This window comes from Chelonia mydas, chromosome 1, assembly GCF_015237465.2.
Source record: "Chelonia mydas isolate rCheMyd1 chromosome 1, rCheMyd1.pri.v2, whole genome shotgun sequence".
NCBI classification, from domain to species: Eukaryota; Metazoa; Chordata; order Testudines; family Cheloniidae; genus Chelonia; species Chelonia mydas.
In genome coordinates this window covers 123,853,259-123,866,864 of record NC_057849.1, presented here as the reverse complement: position 1 = coordinate 123,866,864, position 13,606 = coordinate 123,853,259, and the positions used below count along the sequence as shown (strand labels likewise).

General features: G+C 40.9%; 1 protein-coding gene across 1 annotated transcript in view; it reads right to left on the bottom strand.

Moving 5' to 3' along the window:
* Positions 1 to 5,144: 5,144 nt before the first annotated feature.
* Positions 5,145 to 13,606, bottom strand: part of LOC102942090 (CD99 molecule (Xg blood group)) — a 34,524-nt gene continuing 26,062 nt past the window's right edge. The window contains exons 7-9 of the mRNA XM_027825612.3: positions 10,880 to 10,990; positions 9,778 to 9,834; positions 5,145 to 7,598 (exon numbers count right to left, since the gene is read on the bottom strand). Of these exons, the coding sequence (XP_027681413.2) occupies positions 7,573 to 7,598; positions 9,778 to 9,834; positions 10,880 to 10,990 (194 nt within the window). The 3' untranslated portion in view covers positions 5,145 to 7,572. The remainder of the gene's footprint in view (positions 7,599 to 9,777; positions 9,835 to 10,879; positions 10,991 to 13,606) is intronic.

Genomic DNA, 13,606 nt, shown 5'->3' with positions numbered 1-13,606 from the left:
TGGTGTATGCATGTACACACACACACACACACACACACACAGACTATAATAGGAGCTATCATACCTGGACTGTGTATAGTTTCAGAGAGTTTAAGGCCAAAAGGGGGCATAAGATCATCTAATCTGACCTTCTCTATATTGCAGGCCATTAACTCTCACCCAGTTACCCTGAGGCTGAGCCTGTCCTTGGGTAAAGCATCCAGTCTTGATTTGAAGGCAATAAATGGAATATCCATCACTTACTTTGGTAGTTTGTTCCACCTTCCCTATTAAAAACTTGTACCTTACTTCTGCTTTGAGGTTTGTTTGGCTTCAACTTCCAGCCACTGGTTCTTGTTAGGGACTTTCTCCACTAGGTTCTCTCCCCATGAAGATACTTATACACCTTAATCATATCACCTCTCAATATTCTTCTTGGCAAACAGATTGAGCTCTTTAAATCTCACTGTAAACCATTTTCTGCAGCCCTCGAGTCATTTTTGTTGCTCTTTTCTGCATCCTCTCCAGTTTTTCCAACATCCTGCTTTCTGGTATACAGTGCCCCCATTCTGTAAGCCTGGCCTGCCTTCCTTGTTTCTAGATGTATAAGTATTTGGCTGTATTAAAAACACAATTTGTTTGAATGGGCCCAATTTACCAAGAAATGCTTATCGTTCTGTATGACTGCCCTCTCATCATTATTTACCACTCTGCCAGTCTTTGTGTCCTCCACAAATTTTATATTTACTTCCAGATCATTGATAAAAATTTTGATTAGCATCAGGCCTAGTACCACCCCCGGTGGAATCCCCCTATAAATATCCTCATTCGGTGTTGTTTCCCCATTAACTAATCTCAAAAATTAGACAGTTCTTAATCCGTTTAACATGTGCTCTATTGATATGTATAATTTCTTATTTTTTAAAATCAGAATGTCTTTGGGTACAAAGGTTGAAGTATATTACATCTACACAATTACCTTTATCAACCAAACTTGTAGTCTTAAAGAATGAAGTCAGGTTTGCGTGACAAGACCTATTTTCCATAAAACTGTGTGCACTTGCATTAATTATATTCCTATTCTTTAAATCAACTGAATCCCTCAGCTTTGGGAATTTAACTCTTTTGAAGCACCAAGTATATAAATTACTGGTTGGACTGTGCTCTATTTGCCCTTATTGAATGTAATCAGGTCACGATAATTGGTCCCTATGCAACCTACCAATTTCCATTTCTGTCACTAATCTTTCTCCATCATAAAGAGGTGTAACAAAGCTACATCAACGTGGTGCAATACCTTTTGTGTTAAAAAAAAAAAAAAGATAATTGTCTAAGAAAACAAACAAACAAGAAACAAAGTATAATGATATTTCACTACGGGCTACATGAGTCCTCCAGCATGTCTCCCAAACTGAAGTTTTTCTTTCTACATTGCCTGCAATGCATAAAAGAAATAAGTACAACTCCTTAAAGAAGGAAAAGTTAATAAGTAATGTTGCTTGGCCCTATTAGCCTTTTTACAATAGTGCAACAATACACAGTTCTTATAAGCATTTTCCATCAAGTAAATCTTAAAGTATTTTTTCAAATGCTAAAGGTTGAACTGGACATGCATTTTCAAACTCAAATTCTCTTTTCCTCCTATTCCCATTTGTCCTTTCATCAACTTTCTTCTGTAATATTGTCACCAGCATTATTTTTTCCTTCCTCCACAGCTGTTTTTCCTTCCCTCTAAATTTTATACACTGTTACTTATGTAAACAGCATCAGGATGAGCTCCACCCTGACATCTGGTGGTGAGGTGTGGCAAGTTGTGGAAAAGAACTTCAGGGGCCGATCTCATTTGCATAGGCACACCCACCCTGCCTAGAATGAGGCCATAGCTGCCCAAATGGTCACTTTGGCTGCTGTGGGATCCCCAGTGTCTCTGTTATTGGGGCAGGAAGAATAAATTGTTATTACCCTGATTATGGGAACTGTGCTTGGAACTGTACTTGGCCTTTTGTTATGATGGAGGGACTCACCATCAACTAAGTAGCACTCGCTAGGCAAGGGTCATAGGTTCCAAAACTCTGTGAACTGAGAGAGGTTGGGGACAAGTATTAATACTTGGTGGCATGGGCCCCTTGGTGAGGGCCTTATGTGCTAATTGCACTTCCTCCTCTCTCCACTGTGGAATATCAGAGCTAATTTTGATTTCATTAGGAGTCTAGTTACAGGCTGCTGAGCTCACTTTGGGCTAATGGTGCACCAGCACTGAGGCTCCCCTACTACAAGCTGAATTCACCAAAGAGCTGAACTGACTAAGAGCTGAAATCACTGAGCGTTGTGTTAAGTAGTGGGGGAGCCTGAAGATATATTGTGGAGAAGTTTGCAGGACAGCTGGAGTGCCTTGTGGACAGGCTGGTGGAGCAGTTCATAGGATGGAGGGAGCTGCTGGTGGGACGCGGAGCGGAGCGGAGCAGTTCGTGGGACGGCGGGAGCTGCTGGTGGGCCACGGAGCGGAGCGAAGCAGTTTGTGGGGCGGCTAGTGGAGCGGAGCGAAGGCCTATGGAGCTGTGGGGCGGTCAGCTTCAGATCACGTAAGGTGCCTTTTACCCCTGCCTCCATCTCCACCCAGGTTGGGAGGTAAAGCTCTGCAGATAAACTTTTGAACTCTGGGGCTGCCCTGACCAGGGATAGAGATTTATGGGTCATTGGACTTTTGGGACTTTGGGATTGCTGGACTCAAGAACCAAAGGGAAAGGCCATGCCCCAATTTGCTTGGGGTGGGGTTTTTGCTCATTGGTTGTGTTACGAATCCTGTTGGTGGTGTTTCCCCAACATAATGCCACATTGTTTCTCTCGGTTATTAAAAGGCTTTTTGCTACACTCAGACTAGGTGCTTGCGAGAGGGGAAGTATTGCCTCTTGGAGGCGCCCAGCGGGGGTGGTATATATTTGTCCCCCACTGGGTGGGGGCTCGAGCCGGTTTGCATTGTGTGATTGGAATGGATCCCCTAGATATTCAACCCGGCCCTTGTTGCTGCCAACTCTGATGGGCAGAAGGGTTACACTTACCTCCTTCCTATTGTTGCTCTCCTTTTTTTTCCATCTTGATGTCTTTCCCATGGCATACAGAGTTCAGTTAGCACCCAAACAGTTGCCTAAGGGATTTGACAGCAGGGATGAAAACGGACTTTAAAAAATAAAATGTAATTCAGTTCAAAGTGGTTGTACTGACCCATGTTATATCAAAGTTTTACATTAAAAGTTAATGTTCAGAAACATTTAAACTAGGCATGTTTTTAAAATAGCCAATAGTGGGAGTTATGGGGTTAAAAAAAAAAGTCACGGGTCAAAGATACAGTTTTCCAAAAGTTTCTGTGCCCTTCAAATTGTCATGCTGTTCAGCTCTCATGGATGCTAATGGGATAAAAGCACTAGGCATCAATGCCAGTGTGTGAAAACCTTGTCAAATTATTATCCTGAAGTGTTTCTTTGACTAGATGGGCCAACTGGACTTTCCTGTTTGATATTACAATAGCTTGGTGATAACTGATCACAAACTCATGCTAGTAAAGCAAGAGGGATTTAGGGATAATATCTTCATGTAAGAGAAGGATTGGGCATATTAACATAACATAGAAAGATGCACCCAGAAGGTAAGCCTGAGTGAAGCAGTAAGAGGGTGAAGACTTGGGGAGAGAGAGAGCTAGTTCATATAGTTTCTTGCATCCCAAAATGTTTTTCGTCTCTGGATAGTTTAATGATAATTAAACTTCTTTTGTTGCTGTACTGAAGATCTCTTGCAAGGTTGAACTGGCAATTGCTTTGGCTAGGAGAGGAGACGCTTGAGGGAGCTGAAGACTGGTACTCCATCCTCAGGTACCAGACTGATTAAAACCCAATATAGAAATTAGGTAGGGATTTAAGTAGGGAATGAGACAAGCTATTATGCAGGGAAGCAAATGGTCAAGTGCAAAACATTTTGAAGGACAGGCACGTGGTGTTTAATGCTAATGTTAAAAGCTTTGCCTGCAGAATTAGTTTGATAGTGGGAAACTTAAGCACTATGGCTAAAATTTGCAAAACCAGGTGACTATATTTAGGTGCCTTCCTTCAGCCACTCAAGTTTGAAAATTTTGGCCTAACAGCTTTATGGGGTGCCATGTAGGAAAATTTGTTCCCACAGTCACCTTGTGGCTGACAGGGACCTCTATCATGACATCAGCTCCTTGCTCACACATTATAGAATGGCATCAGGGAGTTTTCAAACTTTCAAGGGTTTATTTTTTTGCCTTTCCTCTCTGGCTGTCAATAGTGACACTGCATATTTGTGATAATACGGGAATGTCTCAATGTGCCACACTTCTTCCCTGTCCCATACTTCTAGTCCGTAAAGCCACAAACCGAACAAGCACAGAGCAGTGTGAGGGATGGAGCACGGTGCAAAATTTAAAATCTGCTTTAAGACAGTCACAGACTTTCCATTCAAATAGTGCTATATGATGCAACTGAAATTGTGGTGGAATTAGTCTTCTCTGTGTTCGAATTTCACATATCAGTTTGCATCCTCCAAAGCTGAGGTACTCAGTAAGTTTACTATTGTTAAAACAATATCACTTGGAACCCCTCCCATGTTGTTCTCACTCATGTGTTTCAATGAACTCCTCACTTAGAGGCTGGGATGAAAAGCGGTACAGGTATCATTGCAATAATTACTGCTAGGAGGAGCTGCAATGGCATTAAGTTGGAGAACGTCTTCAACCTGGCAAAACTGATATAGTCCACTTGTCTTTGTTTGCCTAACTGGAAGCACAGAAACAATGTCATTCCATGTTGGATGTTTTAATAATTACTCTATAATATAAACAAACCTACAGAAATTTGAGTGCATATGAATCAGCCACAATCAAATCCTGCAGTCTGTTCTCCAATCCATTGCACACTAGACAATAAAAATAGGCAAGTACTTTTTCCCCCCATGGTTTACTTAAAATTACACACATGTATTGTTGTATGTTCAGATGTTTTCAGAATAAATCTAAACTCTTTAGGACAAAAAGGTAAAACTAACAAGTTTGTAGACTACTCCCCTCTCGCCTCCAACCTTTTTTCTAGACCATCCAAACACAGACGTAGAGTTAACATTGTTTTCTGCTCAAAGAAATAAACTGGAGTCTATTTTAAGATACTTAACCAAAGTAACTTTACAAATGTTTATTAAAAAAAGGCACAATGTTAATAGTCTGAAGTTTTAATGACTAATTCTTAAGAGGTTTGAGAAATTGAAAGCTTGTTTAAAGAACCCCAAAACAGCTATTGGCATCTTTCAGTGTGCTTGACACTTGACAATGATACATATGAAATACATTTGTTGGTGAAGGTAAGTAAGGCATTTCATTAGTTTAATGATTTACGGTCAAAGAATCTCACCTACAATATAGTAACTTCTCCATCAATAACACACTTGCATGTTTTAACATTTTCATCCAGGAAAAAATAGAGTAATGGGGAAAAACTGGTTTACCAATGAGTTTCATAATTTAAAACAAACAAACAAACAAAAAAAACATTTAAAGCTCTTTGTCATCAACTTCCTAAAATAACATGTACATGTTCTCTTTAAAATGAGTTCTCATTAGATGCATTAATATTTGAATGCACAGAGATTTGCAGGTTTTGGCAGGAAAAAAGTCTGTGCTAGTCCAAATTATAAGCTTCTGTAAAAAGGTTAATTTGTTTACTGTATGAATTACTGTAATTCTCCAGATTCTCACCTATGCACTTACCAGATGCACTTCTAAGTAAAATTGCCTCACAGTGTTTTGTAAAATTGCACAAAAACTGAACTTCTATTACAAACAAAATCTCCTCAGTACAGCTGGTCAAACTATTCATTGTAACCAGTACTAGTTACAAATCTAAGCCCCAGTCCTTCAATGACAGCATGTAAGCAGACTGCTGTGCTTGTATGGAGCACCACTGACTTTACTGGGGCTCCATACAAGTGCAGCAGCCCCTGTGTGCTATTAGCTGCAGGACTGAGGCTGTTTCTGCTGAATCGTGTGGAGAGTAATTTTTAGGAACTCAGTTTAGAGTAGGGTGACCAGATGTTCCGCTTTTAAAGGGACCGTCCCATTTTTGGGGACTTTCTCTTATATAGGTGCCTATTACCCCCCACCCCCATCCCGTTTTTTCCACCGTTGCTATCTGGTCACCCTAGTGTAGAGTGCTCTTGATTATCCACATTGCAGAGTTACCACATAAGTTAGTTGTATTGTTTCTACTTTCCGACTGGATGACAAACCTTTCAAAAGCAAAACTGTAAATAATGACCTGTTCAAGCTTTCAGGTGAGCAGTTATGGAAATGTCTGTCAGTCCCAACTTGCATACAAATTAATTCCTGGCAGCTGTTTGAATACTCACAAACACCAGAAAAACACTCCCAGCCAAATGAAGAGTAGCCAATGTAGGGTTCTGATTTGTAAGGCAGGCTTTTCCTTTTTTGATCAACTCAATTTTAGTTAATCGGTATGAAAAGCACTTTGAGACTCTGAGGGGATGCACTAAAGCACATTGGGGCTTTCTGGATCTGTACCAGACAGACATAATGAAGAAAAATGAAAAAAATAATTTTTTTTTCCTTAGAGGACAGATACAAGTACCTCCTTCCTGCTAGCTGATCCAGGCAGCTGCACAGACAACACCATTGGCAAATACACACACACACTCATTTGGTCAAATATTTCAGATGACATGGCTACTTTTTTAACCTATGTAACAATTTGCGTTCAGGTGCCACAAAATGTAAAAATTTACTAGAATTTTTTTTTTTTTAAACTTCACTTTCAAGTGAACTGTAAGGGTGTCTTCACTGGCATGATTACCCAATTTAGGGTAAGTATACGCAGCACACAGTAGCGAGCCTCCCAATCCTGGTCAACAGAGTTGGGCTCCAGGGACTTGGCGCTGCCCACACTAAAAATAGCTGTGTGGACGTCACAGCTTTGGTGGGAGCTCCAGCTTTGGCGCCCACCCACCTCTCTACGCTCCAGAGCCAGAGCACTAGCCCGAGCTGCAACTTCAGAGCTCTGACTCCACTGCTATTTTTAAGAGCACTAGCATGAGTCTCGCTAGCCCAAGTCTGTCAACCCAGGGTGGGAGGCTCCCTGAGGTGGGTGGTGTAGCCGTTCCCATGCAATGCTACAATGTTAGAGCTGGTTCAGAGTCATGGTACCTTAACAGATCGACAGATTTTTTTTGAAGGGGTAAGAAAAGGGGGCTAGCCATAATAGTAGTCAGTTCAGAGACACACCAGCGATGGCTCTTGCCACAAGAGCAGAGTTGAGAATTAAAAGGCACAAGTTGTTTCAGAACGTCACTATTTTAAGGCCAACTGTCAGTGGGCAACACTGTGCTGCACAGGGCTAACCACAGAAAAACGCTCAGCTGTTTGAAAACATCCCTCCCATCCTTTCTGAGGATATTTTTTTTTCCATGCAATTTTGAAACTCAAGCCCCTGCTGTTTACATTGTGTTTTTTCAGGCAGATATGCAGGTTTTCTATCCAGTTTTGCTGTTCTTTTCTTCACCTTGAGTTTCCCTGGATTATTTCTGCAGAAGAGTTCGCTGAACTGGGGGGAAAAAAGAAAGAAAAACAAATATACAAACAAAATAACCAAATCAAGCTTAGTACAATTCTCTATCAATATATGAGAATCCAACTTGTAGAACAGCGATTCTTTTAAAAGTGTGAACACTCTAATCTTAGTAAATAAATGGGCATTTGATATAGTGGGGTGGGCTGAGGCCTGATCTCTCTGTAAGCAGAATTCTGCTTGCAAAAAAAGTGGTGGCTGCATGTTTTTGCACCCAGGAGTAACTTGAAGACATAAATTTTAGTGATGTACATGGCTACCTAATTTACATCTGCAGTCAAGTATTCAGAAATACAACTTCTACGAACTTCCCCTGCAATTCACTGTGGATGCAAAACAAAAAGGGTACTTTTGCAGGCACAAATTGTGTCTACAAGGGTGATTTTGGGTCATGGGAAGTTTAGCTTTATTTATGCAATATGCAGTTACAGTATCTGCAATATGCAGTTATAGTAAACTCAGACTGGAATGTAACATGCTTGCACAAGCATCTAGGAGAAAATGGTCAGATATCAATGTATACAAAGATTTTGGTTTTGTGCGGTTTTATTCAACCCCTAAAAAAAAATCACTAATTTTATAACAATTGTGGCATATCACAACCAAGTCCAGGAATCCTAAACAAAGTTTAAACTTTTAACCTACTCTGTCTAACTCATACATGAACCTGAATTTTGCAGAGGTCTTACAGTATTATATTTATCTAGATTACAATGGTAACCTAATCCAGGATCTTATAAAGGTATATTTCACTATGGCCAAAGGGATAGGATACAGTGTTAAACTAAAATCTAATGAATATCTAGATATTTTAAATCTGCTCCTCTTTTGAGCTAATATAACCAGATTAATTTTAAAAGGACTAGAATTAATATCTGTATTTAAACTATTTGTCAGAATAACTCTAGTTTGAGGTGGATATCCAGAACTAGCTGCACTCTCACCTTCAGAAGACAGTTGGAGAGAAAGGTACCTGCTTTATAGTTTTATAAAAGAATTGATAAGGTATTACAGAAAAGTTTATGCAAGAGATCTTGAACCAGCTAACAAGTCTGTGGGGACAAACTGACTGTATTGGAGTAATAAGGCAGGTAACTTTGCCCAGTTTTAAAAAGCAGAAAAGGCCTAGTTCTGGTTTTAAACTAAGCACACAGGAGGACACGTACAGTTACTCATAACCTACACTCTTGTGAGAAGCTCAACTTCATTTTCTTTTTAAATATATGGTACATGCAGAATCCTCTCCAAAACTTCAATGCCTTGCTGAGTACTCCCACTCATCCCTTCATTAGCCAGTCAGAAGGGGTGAAACTGACAGAAGCCAAGTTTGTTTTCTGGCTATACCACTTCAACAATTCCCTAATCCAAATTTATCTAGGGCTTCCTGGAGCCAGGTTTCCTACTCAGGCAATACCTCATCAATTTCCCTAGCCAATCATTTTAAACAGCCATGTCTGCATTGCACTATAGAGTTGGAGCTCATTGAAAAAACTCTTAACAGACATGATCAGACAAAAAAAAAAAAGTAAGTTTGCTGTTTTATGCTTCTCTTTTATAAAAGATTCTTTGTGGTGCACAACAGTATGCTAGTCAGTTTAACTTTCCCTGCCTCCAGCTTGCTTTTATGTAATTGCATCTTTGTTCAAATACCGTTACCCTTTTATTAATGCCAACTCCGGCACAGCTTTATTGGTCTAGTGTCAGACAGCACAGCTACGGCTACAGTCAGACTCCCAACACATTCCACTAAAAAACATACCAGCCAGCCACCATTCCATATCATTTTTCAAATAATTGATTTAAAGTAGCAGCTTTGTGTTCTTTCAGTTCACAATTCTGATTACAATACCCATTTACATTCCCACTACTTCCTTACACATTTTAATATTTCAGGTATTTCATCCAACCACCATAAAGAAAAAATGTAAAGGGTTATTAATTTGCTTTAGTTCTATGTTTTTACCATCTAATATAAATGAAACTAAATTTGAAACTTGTTTCAGTCCAGAATTAATTTCTCTTGCAGTTATAAACACTTGACTACAAGAATGTCTAGTGCAAGTGATAAGTCTCTTTAGGAGATTAATTTCTGTGGCTCAAGTCCACACAGATTCCTGCCAAAAATTCTGCTCTTCCCTCCAGATCCTTTTCTTACCAGGTGGCTCTGCATGTGCTCCTTGCTGATTTTCCATATTAACATTCTCTTGATCTCCTGAGATACAAACACAAACATTGTAAGACATCAGGCATTTGTGTTACCTGCATTTTCCTAAGACCGGTAATGGCAGATACAAGAGCAAATGTGAGAGAGGCTGGGGATGCTCTGTAGCAAAGCAACTTAAAGTTGCTTAACTGCGAAACCACTGATGGATGGGTATAGCCTCCTTACACTGACTAGGTGGCCAAGTGATCATCCTCCGGAGAGGCTTCTCCAGAGGGTGGCCACTGAAAGCTTAGGGTGCATAATTCAGAGCTCCTACAAGAGCCTAGACAACTAAAAAGAAAGAAGAGTGCCACCAAGACCAAATGAAGCATTAAGTTGTACCCAGTAACCGTGTTATTGCCCTTGCAAGTTATTTGGGGGAAAGTTTTGTGTTGTGTGACTTTTCATGTAATATCCTGGCCTTCATATCCTTGGTTTAGGAAAACAGTGGGGGAGGAGAGAGGGATAGAAACCAATGATGGGAAGATGAACATTTCAAAAAGGAATAAACTCTCCTGTGCTGTTATTAGAAGCTTAGTGTGTGGGAAACAGCTGTGTACTTAATCTTCATAATTCCCAAAGTGTGGGTTAGCCTGGGCCCACTAGTGACATTACAGAGCCAAGATAGTGACTCTTTTGTTAAAGTTGAAAGGCAGTTTCCAGTGTAAACATTCTGCTCCCCATTTCCTCTAATTTTCTATTTTTCCTCTCAAAAAAGTGTTGCTTAAACTCTCTCATGCTCACTCTTTGGCGAGTGGAGAATTTTTGGAAACATTTGAGATTCCTCAGTCCAGCTTTTTCTGAGCTATGGGATCTTTGGGGGGGTTGGGCTCCTACTTTAAAACAAAATCTTTTTTTTTTTTTTTGCCAAAACATCTCAAACTTCTTAGTTTTAAGCCTCACTTAAAATATATTATTCCTTCATAATGACTGCTAATGCATTGGGCCATTAAGACTGGCTGATGTGTTTTATATTGATTACTAAATTCCCTATAATCTTTCTAATTAAGAGCTACAACAGATCACAAAGGAGAAAAACTAGTTAAAATCTTACCGCTTGCTTTGAAACAGAGTTTCTTCTTCTGGTAAGCAATGAAGCTAGATACTGCTCCAACAACTGCTACAACCACAGCACTTATAATTCCAGGTATCACTCCTTGAGAGGCTATAAACAAGACATTTTTTTTCTAGATATAAATGAGGACAGACTTGGCTTCTTTCTCAAAAGATATACAAACTCTGAATGTTTCCAAAACAGCACTAACATTTGAAGTAATCTTAGACATTGATTCTGCCTTCTTTTCATGGATTTTGAAGAGTCAAGCATAGATTTAGAAGAGTTAATTTTTCAGTAGTTCATCATGTTAAACAGCATGAGTGCACTCCATTATGGCGATAGACATGGTATGAAGTACATTCATGCAAAAACGAGTGAGCACTCTGAAGTCTGGATTTAAACCTTGTGAAATGCTGTGTGCAAGGTTCACATTTTCTACTCTAAGGGTATGTCTACACTACAAAATTAGGTCAAATTTATAGAAGTCGGTTTTTTAGAAATTGGTTTTATATATTCGAGTGTGTGTGTCCCCACAGAAAATGCTCTAAGTGCATTAACTCGGTGGAGTGCTTCCACAGTACCGAGGCAAGCGTCGACTTCCGGAATGTCGCACTGTGGGTAGCTATCCCACAGTTCCCGCAGTCTCCGCTGCCCATTGGAATTCTGGGTTGCGATCCCAATGCCTGATGGGGCTAAAACATTGTCGCGGGTGGTTCTGGGTACATGTCGTCAGGCCCCCCTTCCCTCCCTCCCTCCGTGAAAGAAAGGGCAGACAATCGTTTTGCGCCTTTTTTCCTGGGTTACCCGTGCAGACGCCATACCACGGCAAGCATGGAGCCCGCTCAGGTAACCGTCACCGTATGTCTCCTGGGTGCTGGCAGACGTGGTACTGCATTGCTACACAGCAGCAGCAACCCATTGCCTTGTGGCAGCAGATGGTACAGTAGGACTGGCAGCAGTCATTGTCATGTCTGAGGTTCTCCTGGTCGCCTCTGTGAGGTCGATCAGGAGCTTCTGGGCAGACATGGGCGCAGGAACTAAATTTGGAGTGACTTGACCAGGTCATTCTCTTTAGTCCTGCAGTCAGTCCTATTGAACCATCTTATGGTGAGCAGGCAGGCGATACGGATTGCTAGCAGTCCTATTGCATCATCTTCTGCCGGGCAGGCAAGAGATGAGGATGGCTAGCAGTCCTACTGTTGTACCAATAAATTAAAAACCAGCAGGATCTTATTAAAGGGAAAAAGGCAAAATACCACATTTATTGTGAATACAGAAAGAATCATAGTAAGCAGTTAGTTACAGCTGTGACATTCCATTCAATCTCATCTTTATTCACACATTCATTCATACACACACAGGTTCTGCAAGGTTGTTATCATAGTAAGCAGTTAGTTATAGCTATAACATTCCATTCAATCTCATATTTATTCACACATTCACTCATACTCATACTCATACACACACACACACACACAGGTTCTGCAAAGTTGTTATCATAGTTACCAGCCTTGGAGTTGCTCATGCCAAGCCACTGGCCAGGTGGCCTGGACATGAGGAGGGAGCAGGGCCTTGTCAGATGCTCATCTGATGCTCCTGGAAGTTGGTTTGCAGAATCAGACCCCAAAGTTCTCACTTGCTAGAGTCTATTTTTATAGGAATTTCTTTCTATGCCAGTCTATGGGAATTGCTTCATCATGCTGTTGCTGAATCAATCAGCAGATAGCACATTCCTGACGGCTCCTAGATGTTATCTTGTTCTTTGGTTCTCCCATTCTTGAGGCTGTTGGGTGGATTCCAGTCTGCCCTCCGGGGGTCCTCTGGTTATTTCCACTTGACGCCTTCTTCAGCCGATGGACACTGGATTCTTAGGCTGGCACCTCCCTGATCATTCAGTTATTATCCACACCAAGCATCCATCCACATACATCCTCTATCTCTATTTTAATCACAATTGTTAATACAGCAAAAGGGCGGGGAGTCTCTGGGTGCTGTTTCTATTGTTAGAGTATTGCTTTGGGTCTCTCTCTCTCTGTGAATTGCTTTGAGAACAGACTCTGTCTTAGAATGTACTAACACAACTAGCAGCTTGCAAGTTTCACACACAGAGGGAGAGAAACAGTACCAAAAACCAAGAGACCTCTTAATTAGTAATACCCTGGAATTTAAACTATGGGGAATCAAACTCATTTGTGATTTTAATACAGAACTTCTTTAATATGATCCAACACTACTGCACCATCTTCTGCCGAGCAGCCATGAGATGTGGATGGCATGCAGTCCTTCTGCACCGTCTGCTGCCAGCCAAAGATGTAAAAGATAGATGGAGTGGATCAAAACAAGAAATAGACCAGATTTGTTTTGTACTCATATGCAAATCCCTCCCCCATCTAGGGGACTCACTCCTCTAGGTCACACTGCAGTCACTTACAGAGAAGGTGCAGCGAGGTAAATCTAGCCATGTATCAATCAGAGGCCAGACCAACCTGCTTGTTCCAATAAGAACAATAACTTAGGTGCACCATTTCTTATTGGAACCCTCCGTGAAGTCCTGCCTGAAAATACTCCTTGATGTAAAGCCACCCCCTTTGTTGATTTTAACTCCCTGTAAGCCAACCCTGTAAGCCATGTCGTCAGTCGCCCCTCCCTGCGTCAGAGCAACGGCAGACAATCGTGCATCTGAGTTGAGAGTGCTGTCCAGAGCAGTCACAATGGAGCACTCTG